The sequence below is a fragment of the Xiphophorus hellerii genome, chromosome 4, assembly GCF_003331165.1.
Source record: "Xiphophorus hellerii strain 12219 chromosome 4, Xiphophorus_hellerii-4.1, whole genome shotgun sequence".
NCBI classification, from domain to species: domain Eukaryota; kingdom Metazoa; phylum Chordata; class Actinopteri; order Cyprinodontiformes; family Poeciliidae; genus Xiphophorus; species Xiphophorus hellerii.
Genome location: NC_045675.1, coordinates 22,964,078 through 22,979,922, shown reverse-complemented (window position 1 = coordinate 22,979,922; position 15,845 = coordinate 22,964,078). Strand labels below are relative to the sequence as shown.

General features: G+C 39.5%; 2 protein-coding genes, 1 long non-coding RNA gene and 2 other non-coding genes across 8 annotated transcripts in view; 3 read left to right on the top strand and 2 right to left on the bottom strand.

The window, feature by feature from the left end:
- The window catches only part of LOC116718111 (protein TANC1-like), a 41,109-nt gene extending 34,394 nt beyond the window's left edge, over positions 1–6,715 (bottom strand). For all 3 annotated transcript variants that reach the window (XM_032559789.1, XM_032559790.1, XM_032559791.1), the window contains exons 1-5: positions 6,597–6,715; positions 6,286–6,390; positions 5,037–5,228; positions 3,091–3,183; positions 1,395–1,525 (exon numbers count right to left, since the gene is read on the bottom strand). In XM_032559789.1, coding sequence (XP_032415680.1) covers positions 1,395–1,525; positions 3,091–3,183; positions 5,037–5,228; positions 6,286–6,361 — 492 coding nt within the window. In that variant the 5' untranslated portion in view covers positions 6,362–6,390; positions 6,597–6,715. The remainder of the gene's footprint in view (positions 1–1,394; positions 1,526–3,090; positions 3,184–5,036; positions 5,229–6,285; positions 6,391–6,596) is intronic.
- A 367-nt stretch (positions 6,716–7,082) lies between these two features.
- Positions 7,083–8,800, top strand: LOC116718114 (uncharacterized). Its single transcript, XR_004338874.1, has 4 exons — positions 7,083–7,215; positions 7,783–7,954; positions 8,251–8,301; positions 8,670–8,800. It is a non-coding gene; the product is annotated as an uncharacterized LOC116718114 (long non-coding RNA).
- LOC116719291 (small nucleolar RNA SNORA31) lies at positions 8,015–8,150 on the top strand. Its single transcript, XR_004339160.1, has one exon. It is a non-coding gene; the product is annotated as a small nucleolar RNA SNORA31 (small nucleolar RNA).
- LOC116719290 (small nucleolar RNA SNORA31) lies at positions 8,336–8,467 on the top strand. Its single transcript, XR_004339159.1, has one exon. It is a non-coding gene; the product is annotated as a small nucleolar RNA SNORA31 (small nucleolar RNA).
- Positions 8,801–10,002: 1,202 nt separating the features above from the next.
- gtf2f2a (general transcription factor IIF, polypeptide 2a) lies at positions 10,003–15,844 on the bottom strand. Of its 2 annotated transcripts, XM_032559795.1 has the most exons (9): positions 15,705–15,844; positions 14,813–14,886; positions 14,436–14,460; positions 13,921–14,059; positions 12,805–12,858; positions 11,344–11,425; positions 11,127–11,226; positions 10,844–10,987; positions 10,003–10,681 (listed from the first exon to the last, which is right to left on the bottom strand). In XM_032559795.1, the coding sequence occupies exons 1-9, from the start codon at positions 15,768–15,770 to the stop codon at positions 10,559–10,561; spliced, it is 807 nt and encodes a 268-aa protein (XP_032415686.1). In that variant the 5' UTR covers positions 15,771–15,844; the 3' UTR covers positions 10,003–10,558. The 2 variants fall into 2 exon arrangements, with proteins under 2 accessions (XP_032415686.1, XP_032415687.1); XM_032559796.1 differs by lacking the exon at positions 12,805–12,858.
- Position 15,845: the final 1 nt, after the last annotated feature.

Below are 15,845 nucleotides of genomic sequence, written 5' to 3'. Positions count from 1 at the left end.
TTGTTGCATGTTTTTAACACACAAAATATTTGCAGAACGTGGTAAATACCGTTTCGTTTAAAATGTAAAAACGTGAGGTAAACACAACTGATTTGGTCATGTTTAAAGCATCAAAAATGTTGTTTGCATCATAATTTTTGAAGCAAAAGTAAAATGTGTCCCATAATCCCTCCAGAGACTAAATAAGATGAAGAAGCAGTAAGAACCTGTAGACGTTAACTTCTGTTGCAATGATCAGACTCTGGACTTCCTGTGACTCTTCATGTCTGCAGGAAACAACTCTGGAACAGTTAAGGAAGCGGCTCTCGCAAACATTCACAGTTTAAGTGGATTTCTTCTATTTCAAAATGACGGTGAATTAATTCCATAATCCATCATCCTTTTTTAACAAGAATCCCATCCTTGTGAAAGCACTTGCCTTCATGCTAATGCACGGGAAGGAGGAGATTTAAAAAAACAGACAGATAGGAATCAAAATATATCATTTTCACAGTTTTCATAATGAAAACTAATTTAGTTACTATAGAAATGCGCAATTTACTCCCAAACCAAAGTTCTAACATGCTGCTGCTTCCCTCAGATCTAAAGGAAAATAGACAAATCTGATAGTGAATAGTTTTTATAGCTGCAATGAGGTAATAATATAATTTACGATGCTAAGCTGACATAATTTAAGTACAGGACACAACCAAAAAGGAGAATAAATCTGTTAAATAAATACATTTTGAGCACAAAAAGTTTATTATAGTATAAAAATCTGCAAATGTATGCAAAGTTAGAACCACAGGGATAAAAACCCTCATTGCAAAAATCAATAGATAAACGTCCTTATTTGCTTTTATCACACATCCTGGGAGATTTTGGTCCTAAACTGCAGAGTTTTAGAAGAAGAAGCAAAACTAACCCCAGCTGAAGATCCCTTACCCTTTCATTTAATTGAGTGGATTTACAGTCTCCTCATTACTGATGCAACGTTTCTGCAACACAGAAACTGTTGGGAGGCAAAGCAGTGGAGCTTAAACAGCTCCTTGTTATTCCCTTTATACCAGAGCCTCATCTATCTTAGCCGGGACAACCCACATTCCTCACATGAACAGTGCTATCTCTGCAAAGCTGACTGAATCTGGAGCTCAGGTGGTGGAAAGAGGCTGAGAAAATGGGCCAAGGCTGAGCAAGGCAAAGGCACAGAGACTCACAGAGGGGTTAAAACCTGTCGGATGCTGAGTAGAAATGGAGCTCTGTGGACGATGATAAAAAAGAAAGAAAAAGAAATCTACTTTTGTGTAGATTATCTTCATAAATATTTTCTATTAAAAAAGAAAGAAAGGCAAAGAAATCTATATTTTTCATGCTTAATGACCTCAGAGAGGGCTGTAAATCAATGCACATCCCACCTTCTTTTCCCTCCTGTCCTCCATAGGAGAGCTAGCAGTGCTGCCCGTTGCTTCGCCCAATAAGAAGCATAGTCTGGTCATCAGTTCCTGGGTAGAAAGGGAGGAGCCGAGGTGGGGCTCCACTTGGAGGTCTGATAGGGACACACAAAATCAATACTTGGTTAATAATGGCGAAATGGGAGAACAACAACCAAAAGAAGACAGACGATGCTCGTTTTAGCTCCGTTTTGCTCGTGAGGTTCCCACACCTACAAGATATGTATGCATCCACAGGTCAGTATGGACCTCCCTTGTCACCCCCCCCCCCCCCCAACCCCCCAGCTGCACCAGTTATGAGTGCACAAACAGCGGCTCTCCAGTCCCCCGGTTGGGGCAGCGGCGGGAGGTTGTGTGAGGTTCCCCGCGTTTACGCCTGCCAGGTGCTCTCTGTCGAGAGACGGGCGGCGAATTTCAATGAACTCAGCGGAGAGCTCCAGCTCTCGCCTGCACCGTTTCTCCGGGAGAAACTGGGCCGACACGAGCCATGTGCTGCATTCATTCATCACTGTTTAAGCCTCCCCTCACGCAATGACCCCAGCCCATCCAAAGCGTGTGCTCAACCTCAGCAACAAAAGGCTGTAGCAGAGTTGTTGTATTTGTAACTCTCTGTGCCCACCGTTACGTTACTACGTCATCTTACCACATTTATGTAGTGGTCTCAGCTGAGTCACATGAATACCGAGTAGGCATAACCCCCCCAAAAAAAACAAACAAGAAAAAAAAAACAGGATGACAGAGCATCACGGATTACAGGAACAGTTCACTCCTCCTCACAAACATCTTTTCGCTAAAACATCACATTCATTTCTCACTCCCTCCACTGCTTCTTTCTCATTCTGCTTTATATTTGAAGATCCTGCACCACATTACTTTTTTTAATTCATATATACTGTATATATACATATACAGTATATATGAATTATATATATATATATGTATATATATTTTATTCTTTTAGACCACACAATGTGCCAATCACAAGACTATAATTGAAAGAAAATTAAGGTTGATTTCAAGGGGAAAGCTTCACCAATTTTGTTTTTGCACGTTTCACACCTCAACAAGCAGCAGAAAACTTAGTTGAATATGTGCACTTTAAAGAGGTGTAGAGGGAGGAAAAGTTTCCTTTCAGTTAGCATAGTCCAATCTGGAGTAACATGAGGACATTTCTGCATGTCCAGTACTATTCATCAAACCACCTGGCAGTTGCCAATGGAAACGGGAAGCTGAGAGGTGCCTGGCAACTGGGAAGGGAAGATGCCTCACGAAATCTGTTTAGCCTAAGGGTAGCCCTCTGGTCAAAAACACAGGGAAAAAAAAAAAGCTCGAGGAGGTGTATTTACACCACGGCGGCTTTGATGTAGCAAAATCTGCGCAAACAAAATTTAGTGAGGACTCAGAAGACAAAACAGCTCGTCACTTGAAACCACAAAGACAATTTTTGCCCTACACACACATCTTTGAGAAAAACTTATTTTAAAGCCTTCGGGGTGTAACTAGCACGCAGACAAAACACACTTTCTTTTTTCTATTTCACCTCATTTCTTCCTCTGCCTCAGCCCCAACTCGGACTCTTATTCAGCTTCATTGATCAGTACCTGGGGGAAAAAAAAACAGCCACGATGCTAAAAACACACCCATGGGCTCCCATTCTCACCTCTGTGGTCCGGCTTGCCACGGCAGGAAGCAAAGATGAGAGCTTCTCTCGTACTGGAAGAGCCGTCCACATACTCCGGCTTCCTCGCCCGTCCTTTGGCCACGGCAGAGAGGCAGGAGGAAGAGGGAGGAAGAGCAAGCCAGGGTGGGAGGCAGGGATTGGAGGGTGGAGAAAAGGAGGGATGAAAAAAGTGAGTGAGAGAGAGAGACAGAGAGGGAGATTAAGCCTGCCCAGATGAGATCTGCGGTGCAAAATTTTGAATTGTGTCCCAGGAGTATACAGCAGAACATACACAGAGAGGGCCACGCATGCAAACGTTATTCACACTATTGTGGGTGTTTATCTATGACATATTAATGCCTCTGCTGTGTGGCTGCGTGTGTGTGAGTGTGTGTCTGTGTGTGGTAGAGGAATCGGTGCTCTCTCATGTGTGTGGGTGTGTCTCAAATTATGCATCAGCATCTCAGGGTTGTTGGAAGCAGGTTCTCCTGGAGAGGAGATGAGACGCTCAGGGATGAGGCGTTTGCAAACACGGGAGTGTGCTAATTTGGTATTCTCGGGGGGGAAGTGACCGTTTGAATCGTGTGTGTCGACAGACTGAGGGAAAACTCTGCAGAGTAACACACTGCAGTTATATCTGATTGTACATGACCGCCAAAGAATTTGGAGGCTCGGGCGCTACGGACGTTAACTTGCTGTAATTTTCCCTTCCTATTTGCTCAGGCTGCGGCAAGGATTCATGCAATGAAATGTAATAGGACTTCTTTTTTCTGAATGGCTAGCTGGACTTGCTAAAAGATACTGCCACCTACTGTTTCTCCAAATGTAAAGCATCCCTGATACATGCAGGAGCAATCAACATTACTTTAGTTTTTGAACTTGTTCAAGAAATGTGCTCACTTTAAAGTTCCTTCGCTTGCAAACTGTACAGTCTTTTCACTCTTCCAGTTTTTGAAAAAGGGACCAAAACAATAATAATGTACTTTCAAAACATTAACATGTTCCTTAAATCCAGCTGCAATCAAGGAGCCCATCGGAGAAGCAAGGGTGCACTTCCTGGAAATCTTTGCAGCATTTGCAATTTCAAACAAAATTAACAGTGATAATTTGTCTGACAGAAGACAGCTGCACGGATTTAGAAATACTGCTCTGATGATAAGCATGATCAAACTGTGCAAGTAGGACTCTTTTCTTAAGTGCTCGCTGTCTCATCTGCTTCACTCTGTCACTCCCTCGGCTCCTGATTTTTGCTTTGCAGTCGGGAGGGAAGAGGAGAAGAGAGGAGATGGGCTTGCAGAAACTAAGAAATAAGAAGATGGTTACATCAAGGAGAGGCTCTCTCTTTGACCTATTTTTAACATATGATGTGCTCCACCCTTTCTTTTATATTCAGGATTCTAACTGATTTAAGTAGAGATTAGGATTATTTATTTAAACTGCACTTTACATCAACCAGGAAAATATTTTTTAAAGATCTTTCTTCATTAACTTTTTATCTCATGTGGAAAGGAAGAAAATGATTTTTTTTTTTAAAACCCTGTAAAATATCAAAAACTACATCCAACAATACATAAAACCCATGTGATGTTAAGCAAACTATAGCCAAAACTGTATTTGCTTTGAGTACTCTCATCAATTCCCAGATTATTTAGTGTACGGATCCAAAACAATAAGATGCCTTGACATTGAGCAACCTAATTGGGGGGCATTGCCTTCAGTTGTTTCTCTGAATTATTAACTCTGACAATCTGTCTCGCGTTTTTGGGGCCCTGAGGACCTGCACTTGTGCTTTCTGTCACGTATGGAACAACTGAACGCACTGAAGCTCCCTGCTTAACAAAGTGGAGCCATGCAAAAGCATCCTGCTCCCTTTACAGCTAATCCCTCACGCGCAGCTCTTTGTCACTCAGACGTTGCTTTGTGTTGATTACTTTAAAGCGACCCACCTTGGAACTTGACGCAGGACTGGGAGGAAATTATGTCGCCCTGGCGAGGGAGAAGCGGGGAGGACGGTAAAGAAATGGACACGCCCTTAGTCAATCTCTTCCGATTTAAATGGCTGCCATTACGGCCGTGGTGGTGAGTGGCACGCTGGCCGCTGCCTCTTTGCTGAATGCAGGGCATGTGCACCTCGACGCCTGCATGGAATAGATGGGGAAAAAGTGTTGATTAGTCAGAACTTTGACCAGGAAGATGGCCATATCTCTCCTTAGGGAATGCTCGTACATCAGTCCATAATAGTAACATTATAATGTTGACTGCAACAGAAGTATCTAAGCCTAGGCTTGAAACTTTGAAATGACATCAAGCAACACTCTAAATTCTTCTTAAAATTTATAAATAAAATGTTAAAATGGTGCGGGTAGTTTTGTAATAAATCAGTGTTTGGTAAGCCATTAGTGTGATGAGTAAACTAGAAAGATATGCTATAAATAAGTTATTGTAAATCCACAAGATCACTAGAGATAAGACGAGATGAAGTGGTCTTTTTTCAAAAGATTAGAGTCATGCCAGCGCGTACTGTAAACTCACTATATGAATTTAATGAGACTGACACAGTTCTCTGTCCTCCTCTCTGTTCTTTGCTTCCCAGAGCAGCTCAATATTAAATATTAATGAGCAACATGGTTGCTCTAATACTGAGCTCTACTTATGTTCATGTATCTTCGCCGTGCATGCTGAAATCTTCTCTGTACTGCTGCAAGTTGACAAGTTCAGCCTCTGAAAAATACATAGGGCTTCCAGAGCATGCTAAAGATGCGAGCTGCTAATTCACTGACAGCACAACAAAACATTCAGTGTCTGCAGCCTCTCTGCAGATTAACCTTATCTGCTTTGTATAGCCACTCACAAATACTTTTGGATTTTGTTTAGTAGGTCATGATGTTTGCCTAGCCCAATCCAACTTTGACTGACACACTTAAAATAAAATCAGCGGGACACCGTGTGAAGGACAGAACACACTGATGAATTAGGCTAATTGAAATGGCTCCATTTGCCTCACCCAGGAGGAGAGAACCTGAATATTGTCAGCAAATAAAACAAGAACTTTTACAATGTACAGATATATTTTCTTAGCTGAATACTAGATTCAGCATGAAAATCCAACAGAATAAAGACTTGGAAATTGCAGTGCATTTGTACACATGCCAAGTTTCTCTTCAACTTTTAGTGTATCAGTAGTTTTACTCTTACCTGCATTTTTCTGGCTCTTTTTGTCTCCTTTTTTCCCTCCTCCTTCCTTCTTATTCCCGAACACTGCTCTGAACATAGCTGGAGTCCTTCTCTGGTCTGTACCGCCTTTAAAAGAAACAAAAAGGCACACATTAGATTCGAGCATATTATTTCAGGGAACTCTACTCGTTGTGTTTCTTGTAGAGTATTTTGAGACCATTACCGTCTTTTTTTTTTTTTTTTTTAAAAAGGTTATTTTCGCTCACGGATGGAAAACATAACAGAGATATTACACACAAACAGTCCTCTTGTACAATGAGAGCTATGGTTACCTTTATTTAAGTCTTCCTGGATGCCAGCATGCCTTCACATATAACCATGGGAAGCAGCAGAGAGACTACTTTCGCTGGCTGGCGGAGTCCAATTAAAGAGTGTGATGTGCTCTCACAAAATGATCAAGGGAGGCGGGAGCGCGTCTCCTGCGCAGGCATGTGTGCCTCGTGATCTAAATTTGGCGTAAGCATTTTATTTTATTTTTTTTTAATATTATTTATATTACCAGACGTTCATGTTTTCACTTGAAACATATTATTTGATCATTAACGACTGCTGTTTATATCACTACTGTTGCATATTATCACTATTACAAATGTTAATATATGATTAACCTACCACAAAATTATCATAACAATCAGATGATAAATAAGTAAGTCGGTAAAAAGCGTGCGTGAACTGCAACCCCTTCGGTGAACACCAGGGGGCGGTGGCGTTAATAAAATGTTTCTTTTCGTCCACAAGGGGGCGAAACGAGCATCAACCAGCAACCTATAAAAGCTGGAAGCTAAGCGCCGTAGCTTCCTTTTCTGTAGCTGGTCGCTGTGAGAAGCTAGCAGGAGTTCACAATGTTTTACAAGATTATCAGTCTAGTTACTTCACATGTCAAGTTGCTTGGTAAGTATTTCCGAACAGTTCTTTTGGCCAAATAGGAAAGTCTTTTGACAGTGATAGTGAGTTTTTATTTCACTAACCACGTGGACAGCAGCTAGACCCACATTGTAGGAAACTAACAAGATATGTTCGGTCCTGGTAATTAAATAAATGCTGCGAAATTGTACCTGAAGTTCACCTTTTGGCTAATGTCAGTTTGTCGAAAGTTTGTTAGCTTGGAGTGGTGGGTTTTTAAACCAATAATGTGTCGATTTGAGGTAGCTTCCTGTAATTACTGTAAAGATGATTGTCTTTCTGAACCTCCCAATCTGCTCAAGGCAAATAACTTTTCCGCAGTACATAAACTTGTACAGCATTTAATCTGCTCCATACATAAGCAAATCTCACTATAAAGTATGTAGTGAGATATTTGTAAGGATTTTTTTGGGTGGGGTGGACTGTTTCCTGAACAGTTGCTGCAGACTATAGCAACTTCACATCCACTTAAATCACCCATATGCTACAATAGTCAACCCTCAGGTGTTTCTTATGTGTATAATGTAAATGCTCTTTTTTTCTTTTACCCCCCAGCTAATCACATTTCATTGGATGATCTCCTCTTCGGACCAGATTTTGGATGATGGCTGTGTCTCTGGCTTTAGTTCATTGACCTGCTAGGTGACTGAAGCAGGCTATTCAAGCATCTTGCTTAGATTCAGCAAAATATGCAATGGGTGATCTCAGAAGAGCAACAGTCATTTTTGTAAGTATATGGGGTTTTGTTGATTACTGAGACTCTTTATTTTGATTGGCTGGTTACCACCTGCATCTTTGACAGCCTGGGCTCTCTGTTGTGAGAGATGCTGGGTTTTATTATTTCAGATGCAACAGTAAACGTCCCTGCGCTTTCTGCGTGCCTGTTTTCAATGGTGCCTCAGATTGAAGAGGGGAAAACAAACTACATACTTTCCTGTTTCTGTACTATAAACTCCATGGGTATACTTCATGATCTCACTAGTTTCAGGTCTTCATGCTTTTTCCTCTTTCCCTTGTTTTAAGGTTGCGTTGAGATGACGTTTAACGGCAGCAGTGAGCCGCGTATAATGGCAGGTGAGCACAAATTAATGTATTTGAGACTTGGGATTTGCATCCACTGATAGACCTGAAGCAGGCTTCTTTGGCTTCTTGGTTTGCACAGCGATGCTAAACTGAGCCTTCCTCATGTTTTCTGACTGTTAAATGTTACAGTAGCCAGATTAGATTGAGGAGTACATTTAAACCTGCTGGGCATGACGCAAGTACTAAAAATTTAGACATTTCATCCAACTGCAGTAAATGACTATGCATTTTGGAGAAATTCAACTTCCAATGTGTAAACATGACCAGTCACAGAAATGATTGAGTTGAATGTTCCTGAGCTCGGTGCAGGAAGATGACCATTTGCTTCATGCATTCACTGAAAATGATTTTCCTTGCAGGGAACGGGTGAGGCTTTTCTATAGTCACCCTGCGTCGCTTGGAGTTTATCGTCTCATCATTCTGAAGACTGATTTTTTTTTGTGTGTGTGCGTTTTCATGCTTTTGTAATAAAAAATTACAAATCCCTAAATGTGTTTTCATTCTGATTTATCTTTAGCTCATTTCATATAGCATCAGTTTAGTCAATCAATTGTCTTAGAGAAATGACTCAAATTTTACAATTATCCAACAAACATCCTTTTATATATATAACATAAAGCTTTATATTTGCTTGTTTTTAAATGTCGCAAAGCAATTGAAATAAATGGAGATGCCTGTATAAGTGTAAGATTCAAACTGACATCTTGGATGAACCTGGTGTGTATACAGATGCATCTCAAAAGTATTGTGAAACTTGTAAAGATTAATTTTAGTGACCTATTTTCAAGCCTTTTCCTTGTAATTTCATGGCTTAAAATGATGGCCTAAAATTGTCTTTAGATTTATAGAAGTGTGTACAAGTCAGGCCTCTGGAATGTGTGCACATTAATACTTTGTGCACAATTTTGCAAGCCTTTGATTTTCATTAATCAACAACTGCTCTCAATCCAAATTGCTTTAAGTGAGGTTTTGGCTTATCTATATCTGCACAATTATTGTGCATAATTGTTAAACTACATAAACATTAACTTGCTTGCATCTCTTAAGTGAGAATTGGGCCCAAACTTTCCACTGAACATTTGACAAAAATCAGTGACCAGTATAAGCCTCCTTGATCCATAATTGTGATAAGCCCTTCATTAAGTTTGTCATTGTTTTAATTTGCTGACAGCTGCAAACACAGCTTTTCATTTAAGAACTGCCCACAAGGTCTCAATTGCTTCCCTTGTTTTTTGGCCCTAAAGAAGAGAAGCTGCATAATTATGCACACCCTCACTCTACAGGTATACATAACCTGTATGCTTAAATCCATTATGCATTCAAGTTTAGCATTTGAAAATATGACAAGTAAAATACTCACTTGCCAAACTGTTGTGCACACAGTTTATACTTGATGCTTGGGAGGGCCTGCACTTGTATGAGTGCCTGCATCAACCAGTGGCTCTGCTGAGGACGGCTCCTCAGTGCAAGCCTGAATGTACAAGGTTGTTATCGCTGTTGAATTTTTTTCTCTACCTCACTTTTCCTTCCACTTAACTTTCTACAGCACTCTGGTTCAGCAAAAACATGAGTTTGTGTTACTTTGCAGGTATGTTACATTAGCTAATTAAGACTTTTCACAATGTAAATTTGAGAGACACTTACTTTAGGGTTTTATTAGCTCAAAGTCATAATCATCAAGATTACAAGAAATAAATGTTTGAAATAGTTCAATCTTTAATCAAGTTTTACTTTTAGAAATAAGTGACAAAAAAATTTAAATTTCTTCACATTATTATTTTGAGATGTACCTGGCATTACGCCTCTTGTTTCCAGAGGTGTAATGTTGTGCTGTTTATCGCTCGCATAAGGCAAAATAGCTCCACTGACAACTTTATTACATGAATCAAATGTAAAACACTTAAAACCCAGTAAAACATCCAGTGCAGAAGATTTGTTCCATCCAAATCACATTTGGATAAAAATACTTACCTGCCACATCCTACATACTTAATTGCTCGCAGTCAAAACACTACAATTTTACGTATTATACAAAAAAGGCATCAAAAGCAGCCTAGAAATAAATCCCCAAATTGCTAAGCATTGTTACAGTTCTCTAATGGAAGTCAAGCTGAGGGTCGTGTGTGCAGAAACTGTAACAAAAAACCTCTTCTCACTGCTTCCCATGTTGAATCCTAGCGTAAAGAAATAGGAACTCAAAGTCACAACCTGTGTGACAATACAAGGATTTACAAATTTTAAAAAAAACCTATTCATCAGTTTTTTCCTCTGCCTGGTAATGTCTGTACTCCGGCTTGAGTTCCCAGGTGTTCTTGTGCGTTCCCTTTACATTGTAGATGCCAATATCACGCAAGATTTCCTTCAGGTATGTCTATGAAGAAAACCAAATATAGAAAACAGTCAAAAATAAATCTTTTAACAGGCTGCAACATTTGTTCGTTTCCATAAAAGGAATCTTCTGGACAAACAAGATTCTTTAAAATCCCTCAGCATTAATGGCTTAATAATATAATTTTTTCTGTCGTGTTCTCACCACAGGCTGTTTGGTGATGTCTACCAGGTCTTTGATGTTGTAGTACTGGTGCTTCTCAAATGCAGAAAACAACATGTCCAGAACCTGCTGTTTGTCAGATCTCGCTCTCTTGCCTTCCTCTTTCTTTTTCCGCTCGTATTCACGCTGCAGCAAAAGTAAGCAGAGCTCAGTTACCAGACATAAACTCGCATGTTTTGCAAAAAGTGAATATATTTCTACATGAGGCCTGAAAATTCGTGCAGGTAAACGAAATGAACGAGGGAAAAAAAAGGGTTCTTTTTACATTGTAGTCGTGGTTGGCCACAGGTTTGTAGTTGGTGGTGACAGGTTTCAACAACTGCTGTGACAACCTCGCTGGTTTGGAAGACTCTTCAATTTGTAGCCTGGAAGATATGATGACATGCACAATGCAAACACACCTGAAATTCACAGAAAACTGCAAAGGTTTGTTGAATGGATAACTTTTTAACCCTTGTGTAATCTGAAGAAAATATACTCACCGCTTTAATTTCATGTAGCTTTCACTAACAGCAGGTCTGCATTCTGCTCTCTGCACCACCACTCCCTCCAAGGCTATTTTATCTGAAAAACGGCAAAGTTATGTCAAATGTTGACTAGAAACAAACAGAATTAATTAGTTTCAAAATGTTTTAGTCAAAGTTCAGGAGACAGAAAGGACGGGGTGTTAAGAACAGAAGGTTCTTTTGCAACTTGCACAAAAAACACACAAAAAAATCAGTCTGAAGGAAAAAATGTGATTAAAGCTGCAATAAGTACTAGATGGCCTCACACCAGCCTATGCAGCAAGGCTTGTAAACCTTGTCATCTGTTCTCTTGCAATACTGGAGCCATTTTTAAGTTCCACTGATGTGTATTTAACATGAATGAAAACTGTGTTATTAAAGTATTATTTGGTTATTCACTCATGTCCCGGTTTGTTTACTCTTATCAGCTGTGAAACACGGCAGTGGAAGAGCTGCAGTAGGGCCTGGCCAGAATCACCATCACAGAATACAAAGTCAGTTCTACAGTGTATCAAAGCATGTCTGAGGTAAAAGTGAGGCCATCTGTAAAAAACAACAAAAAAAAAAAACATAACCGGAACTGCAGGATGAAAATTACCCAAACGTACTAATTAGTCAACCAATGACTGGTTAACAATTTTGAAACTGAAAGCTCCTGAGCCCGGTAAAAGTCCACATCTTGGTTCCATTGAGATGCTGCAAGACACCCCTCACTCCTCTTTGTGAGGTAAACTTTCCTCATATAAATGGTAAAAGCTGTTAGTTGGCTAAATAAGTTTTTCACTGAAGATATTTCAACCAGGGGACGAGACTAACAATAAGAGGGTAGGATGCTCTACCTTTTTTCCCAGCTGCAAAATCCATATTTGTCATTTATTTAATAAGTAAACAAAAGATGACGAATGTGGATTTTTGTTATTCAAGTACAACTGACTTATTTCCTGTTCTAGCAATAAAAAAAGACATATGAATATTTCTTAGCATAGAGCTAAATATTCAACAGGTTTTCATAATTTTTTATAACATGTTTCATTCAGTAAAATCTGTTTGGAAGGAAAAGCACACATCAAGTCAATGACAACATTTTACTAAAGTCCAAACCAAACAGTTTTCTATAAGGTTTCCACAACTCCACCGACCATCACACAGAACTGTAACCTGCTCACGATGAGTCATATTTCACATTTGGACTGATTTTTGACCACAACCAAAATCAAAATGTGGGGACCATTAACACAAGTGTATGTCCAACAATTCTTTAGGATAAAGACTTTGTTCTGCTTCAGAAGAGTCTAAATGTTACCACCATAAAAATATTCCAAGCTCCAGTGTTGTCTCTATATGGCTTCATGATGCAACGCCACAACTTCCAAACGTTTCTAAAGATCGCCACTCCTTTCATAGAGCTCTCACGTTCTGCAAAAATGGAGGACTCACCTGGACCTGTCCCCGAACCTGAGCTGCTGCCATCAGATCTTTCTTCTGACTGGCCTACAGGAAGGGAGGGATGGTACACATGAAAACACAGGGGGATGCAGAACGAGGGGAGGAGGGGATTAAACAATAAGAGCCATAGCCAGGGTTTAGTCCCACACGAAAATGTTAAATCACACAGCGTCATTGCATATTTTCCAACAAGCAGAAGCCAGAGAGACCTTAACGCAAGCAAGCAACAGACACTGTGTATCAGCGCCGATACACACCCAAAGGGCTGCACAGAGGCTTATTTGATGAACTGAATTTCAAAAAGGCTTTATGCAGAGCTAGAAAGTGATGAAGGTTTATGTCTGTTTTATAGGCTCTAAAAATATATAGTAAAGTTTAAAAACAGAAGATCCACGTGGTATTAAAATGTTTATTGTTCAACCTGTGTTTAGCCTCTACAGTGTTTCAGTGCAGCCCATCACACACAGATGGACACAGATGTTTGCAGTCAAAGAAACAACTGCAGCACAAGTCCATTAGCACCAAAAGCACATAAAACCAAACCTGAAAACATTCGCATGGGGGGGGGGAGGCATCTGAAGCCCAGACTAAAACCACAGAAGCCCATGCAGAAATTAAATAAACTCCACACATTGAGTGATGATTTGTGCTGATTCACCAAAACAGTGGCATTGCAACAGTTCCCACAATAAAGCCACTCCTTTTACTCTGAGTAGACTTAAAAAGTGAATCAAACCCCAATAAATGACACATTATCAAACAAAGACACGGCAACTCTCACCAAAACAAAACACAAAGCAGACAAGATACAGACTATGATGATTGTTTTCTTTTGAGTGTTCACTTATCCACTGTATGCGGTACGTTACTGGTATGTACAGTTTCATTAATGGGGACAACGTCTCACTCAAGAGAAAGTCTGTTCTCGGCACATGGAGGCGAGGAGTACAAGCAGGGGAAAGACGTATAGAGCAAGAATGCACAGGTAGCAGAATGGATGCCTTCACCAGCGAGGATGTTTTACATCACAGAAATCTAAGAATGATTGAGTATTAACCGAGTGTCTCATATTGCCATGCAAGTAATCATTCTGTATCGGAAACTCACCGGATGAAGTCTCCGTGAAGACCGCCAGCATCTGACCCCCCACGGACTGCATGGTGAAAGGATGTTCGCGAGGTGCAGACACCGTCTTGTCCTCAATGCCTTCAATGGTAGTCAGCTCTTCATTTAAAGTGAAAGACACCTGTGGAGAGCAGCCATGTGGGAGTTTTGAGACCACTAAGAACAGAACAAATAGTTTTTATTCAGTTCTAATTTCATTTTATTTTTAGCTAGTCTCTTATCGAAAGGTGTTAAACTCGAGATTGCAAAATGTACACAGAAATATGACTGATTTATCTGAAGAGTTGTAGAAATACAGATTAATGATGTGTACACCCAGGTATAAAATCACAATTTGTGAACTTATTCTTGACAAAAGCATTGTGTCACCTTTTAATTCGACTACGATCATTCTTACTTTTGATTGTCAAGAAGGAAATGATAAAAGTCTGCATTGCACATTATGTGTTACGTATGCATTTGTTGGATGCTGCATAGTTCTATAAAACATCACTTACCTCTGGTTTTCCTTGGTTTCCTTTTCTTTAAAATAAAAGCAAAAGACAATATTTCACTGAGCTATATTGGCAAGAAGATATGCATCGCTTATGGCATAATAAAAGCCCGTCTACATATTTCAGTTTTAATTTCCTATCTACTTAGTAAGTGCCAATCTTCTTTCTTCCTGCACTTGTCTATGTCACTGTGCTTTCAGGAGTTATTGTATCTGAGAATAATAATAACAACAACAACTACAATAATAATAAACAGCATTGTTTCCTATAAAGCATTTTCTGGTTGGGACATAGTGGAAAAGCTTCCATAAGAAGCTTGCAGAAAAATTCCTAGCACACACATTTGCATGCCTTGCAGACAGAAGCCTAATTTCACATACTTGCAAATTCTGATTTTCCCGACCTCGCCTCTTCCTGTAGCTTTTGCCCATTGCTGAGAGAGGTACTTCGGCACCTGCAAAATCAAAAACCAAAAACGAGTGTTTATCAACCAAGATGATTTTTTTTTTTTTTTTTGCAACTTATGTAGTACAATTAAATGTGTATGTATGCCCCCTTTTGTTCAAATGGAAAATCTGAGTTAAGAAATTATGACTATTGGTTTGAGGTGCACTTTAGTTTTCAAATTCTGGTTTGACTTTATGAATTCAGTTGAATAAGTGAAACCAAGAGTAATTCAATTTAGCCTCTTCACCAGCAATTAATCCTTCTTATAAAGGTATGCAAAACAAGTATTTCACTCTATTAGGCTTAGATACAGTAATAAAGTCTTTAAACATCACTACTTCATGTTTTGAGGCTTTTAACTTATATTTTACTAAATCAATCACATTAAAATAATGAACGTGGCTTCATCATTTTGAATGTAATCTTCAAAATGAAGATCTTGTTAAATTAAGCTTTCAACAAAAACATTACATGAAGCAAACAACACAGCTCATCCAGATGAACGCATTAATTAAACTGTAAATTCTTAATTGCCATGGTAACGTGTAAAGTCCATTGTAACAATGAACACACAATACAATTTAAAGCTTTCACGTAATTAGTGTTTTATTATCTAAGCTTATTTTTTATTAGGGCAGAGCTTTATTTTTTGCAATGCTCGGCCAAACTGAATATTTATTTGCCACGTCAAGCCAACCTTCCTAGTATGTTGTCTGTTAATAACATGTAGCGCTAATAGGCTAAGCTAACATTTAGCATCTGCTATCTTTAAATAATTAGTCTTTAGCTCATTTATGAACTTGCTTGTGGCTGGCATATACTCACCTTTACGAGCCAAACACCAGTATTCTGCTTGGCACCTGTTAAATCTACTTCTCCTTTCTCTGACATGCTGTAAAATAATGCTAGCTTACTATAATAACTGCCACACGCGTACGCAACAGAAATAGGATAAGTAGTGAGTAC

Coding starts and splice junctions, on each gene's coding strand:
- gtf2f2a (XM_032559795.1), bottom strand. CDS start 15,770: ATGTCAGAGAAAGGAGAAGTAGATTTAACAGGTGCCAAGCAGAATACT. Junction 14,461..14,812: donor GGGAAAATCAGAATTTGCAA/GTATGTGAAATT, acceptor TTTATTTTAAAG/AAAAGGAAACCAAGGAAAAC. Junction 11,227..11,343: donor AGCTACATGAAATTAAAGCG/GTGAGTATATTT, acceptor CATATCTTCCAG/GCTACAAATTGAAGAGTCTT.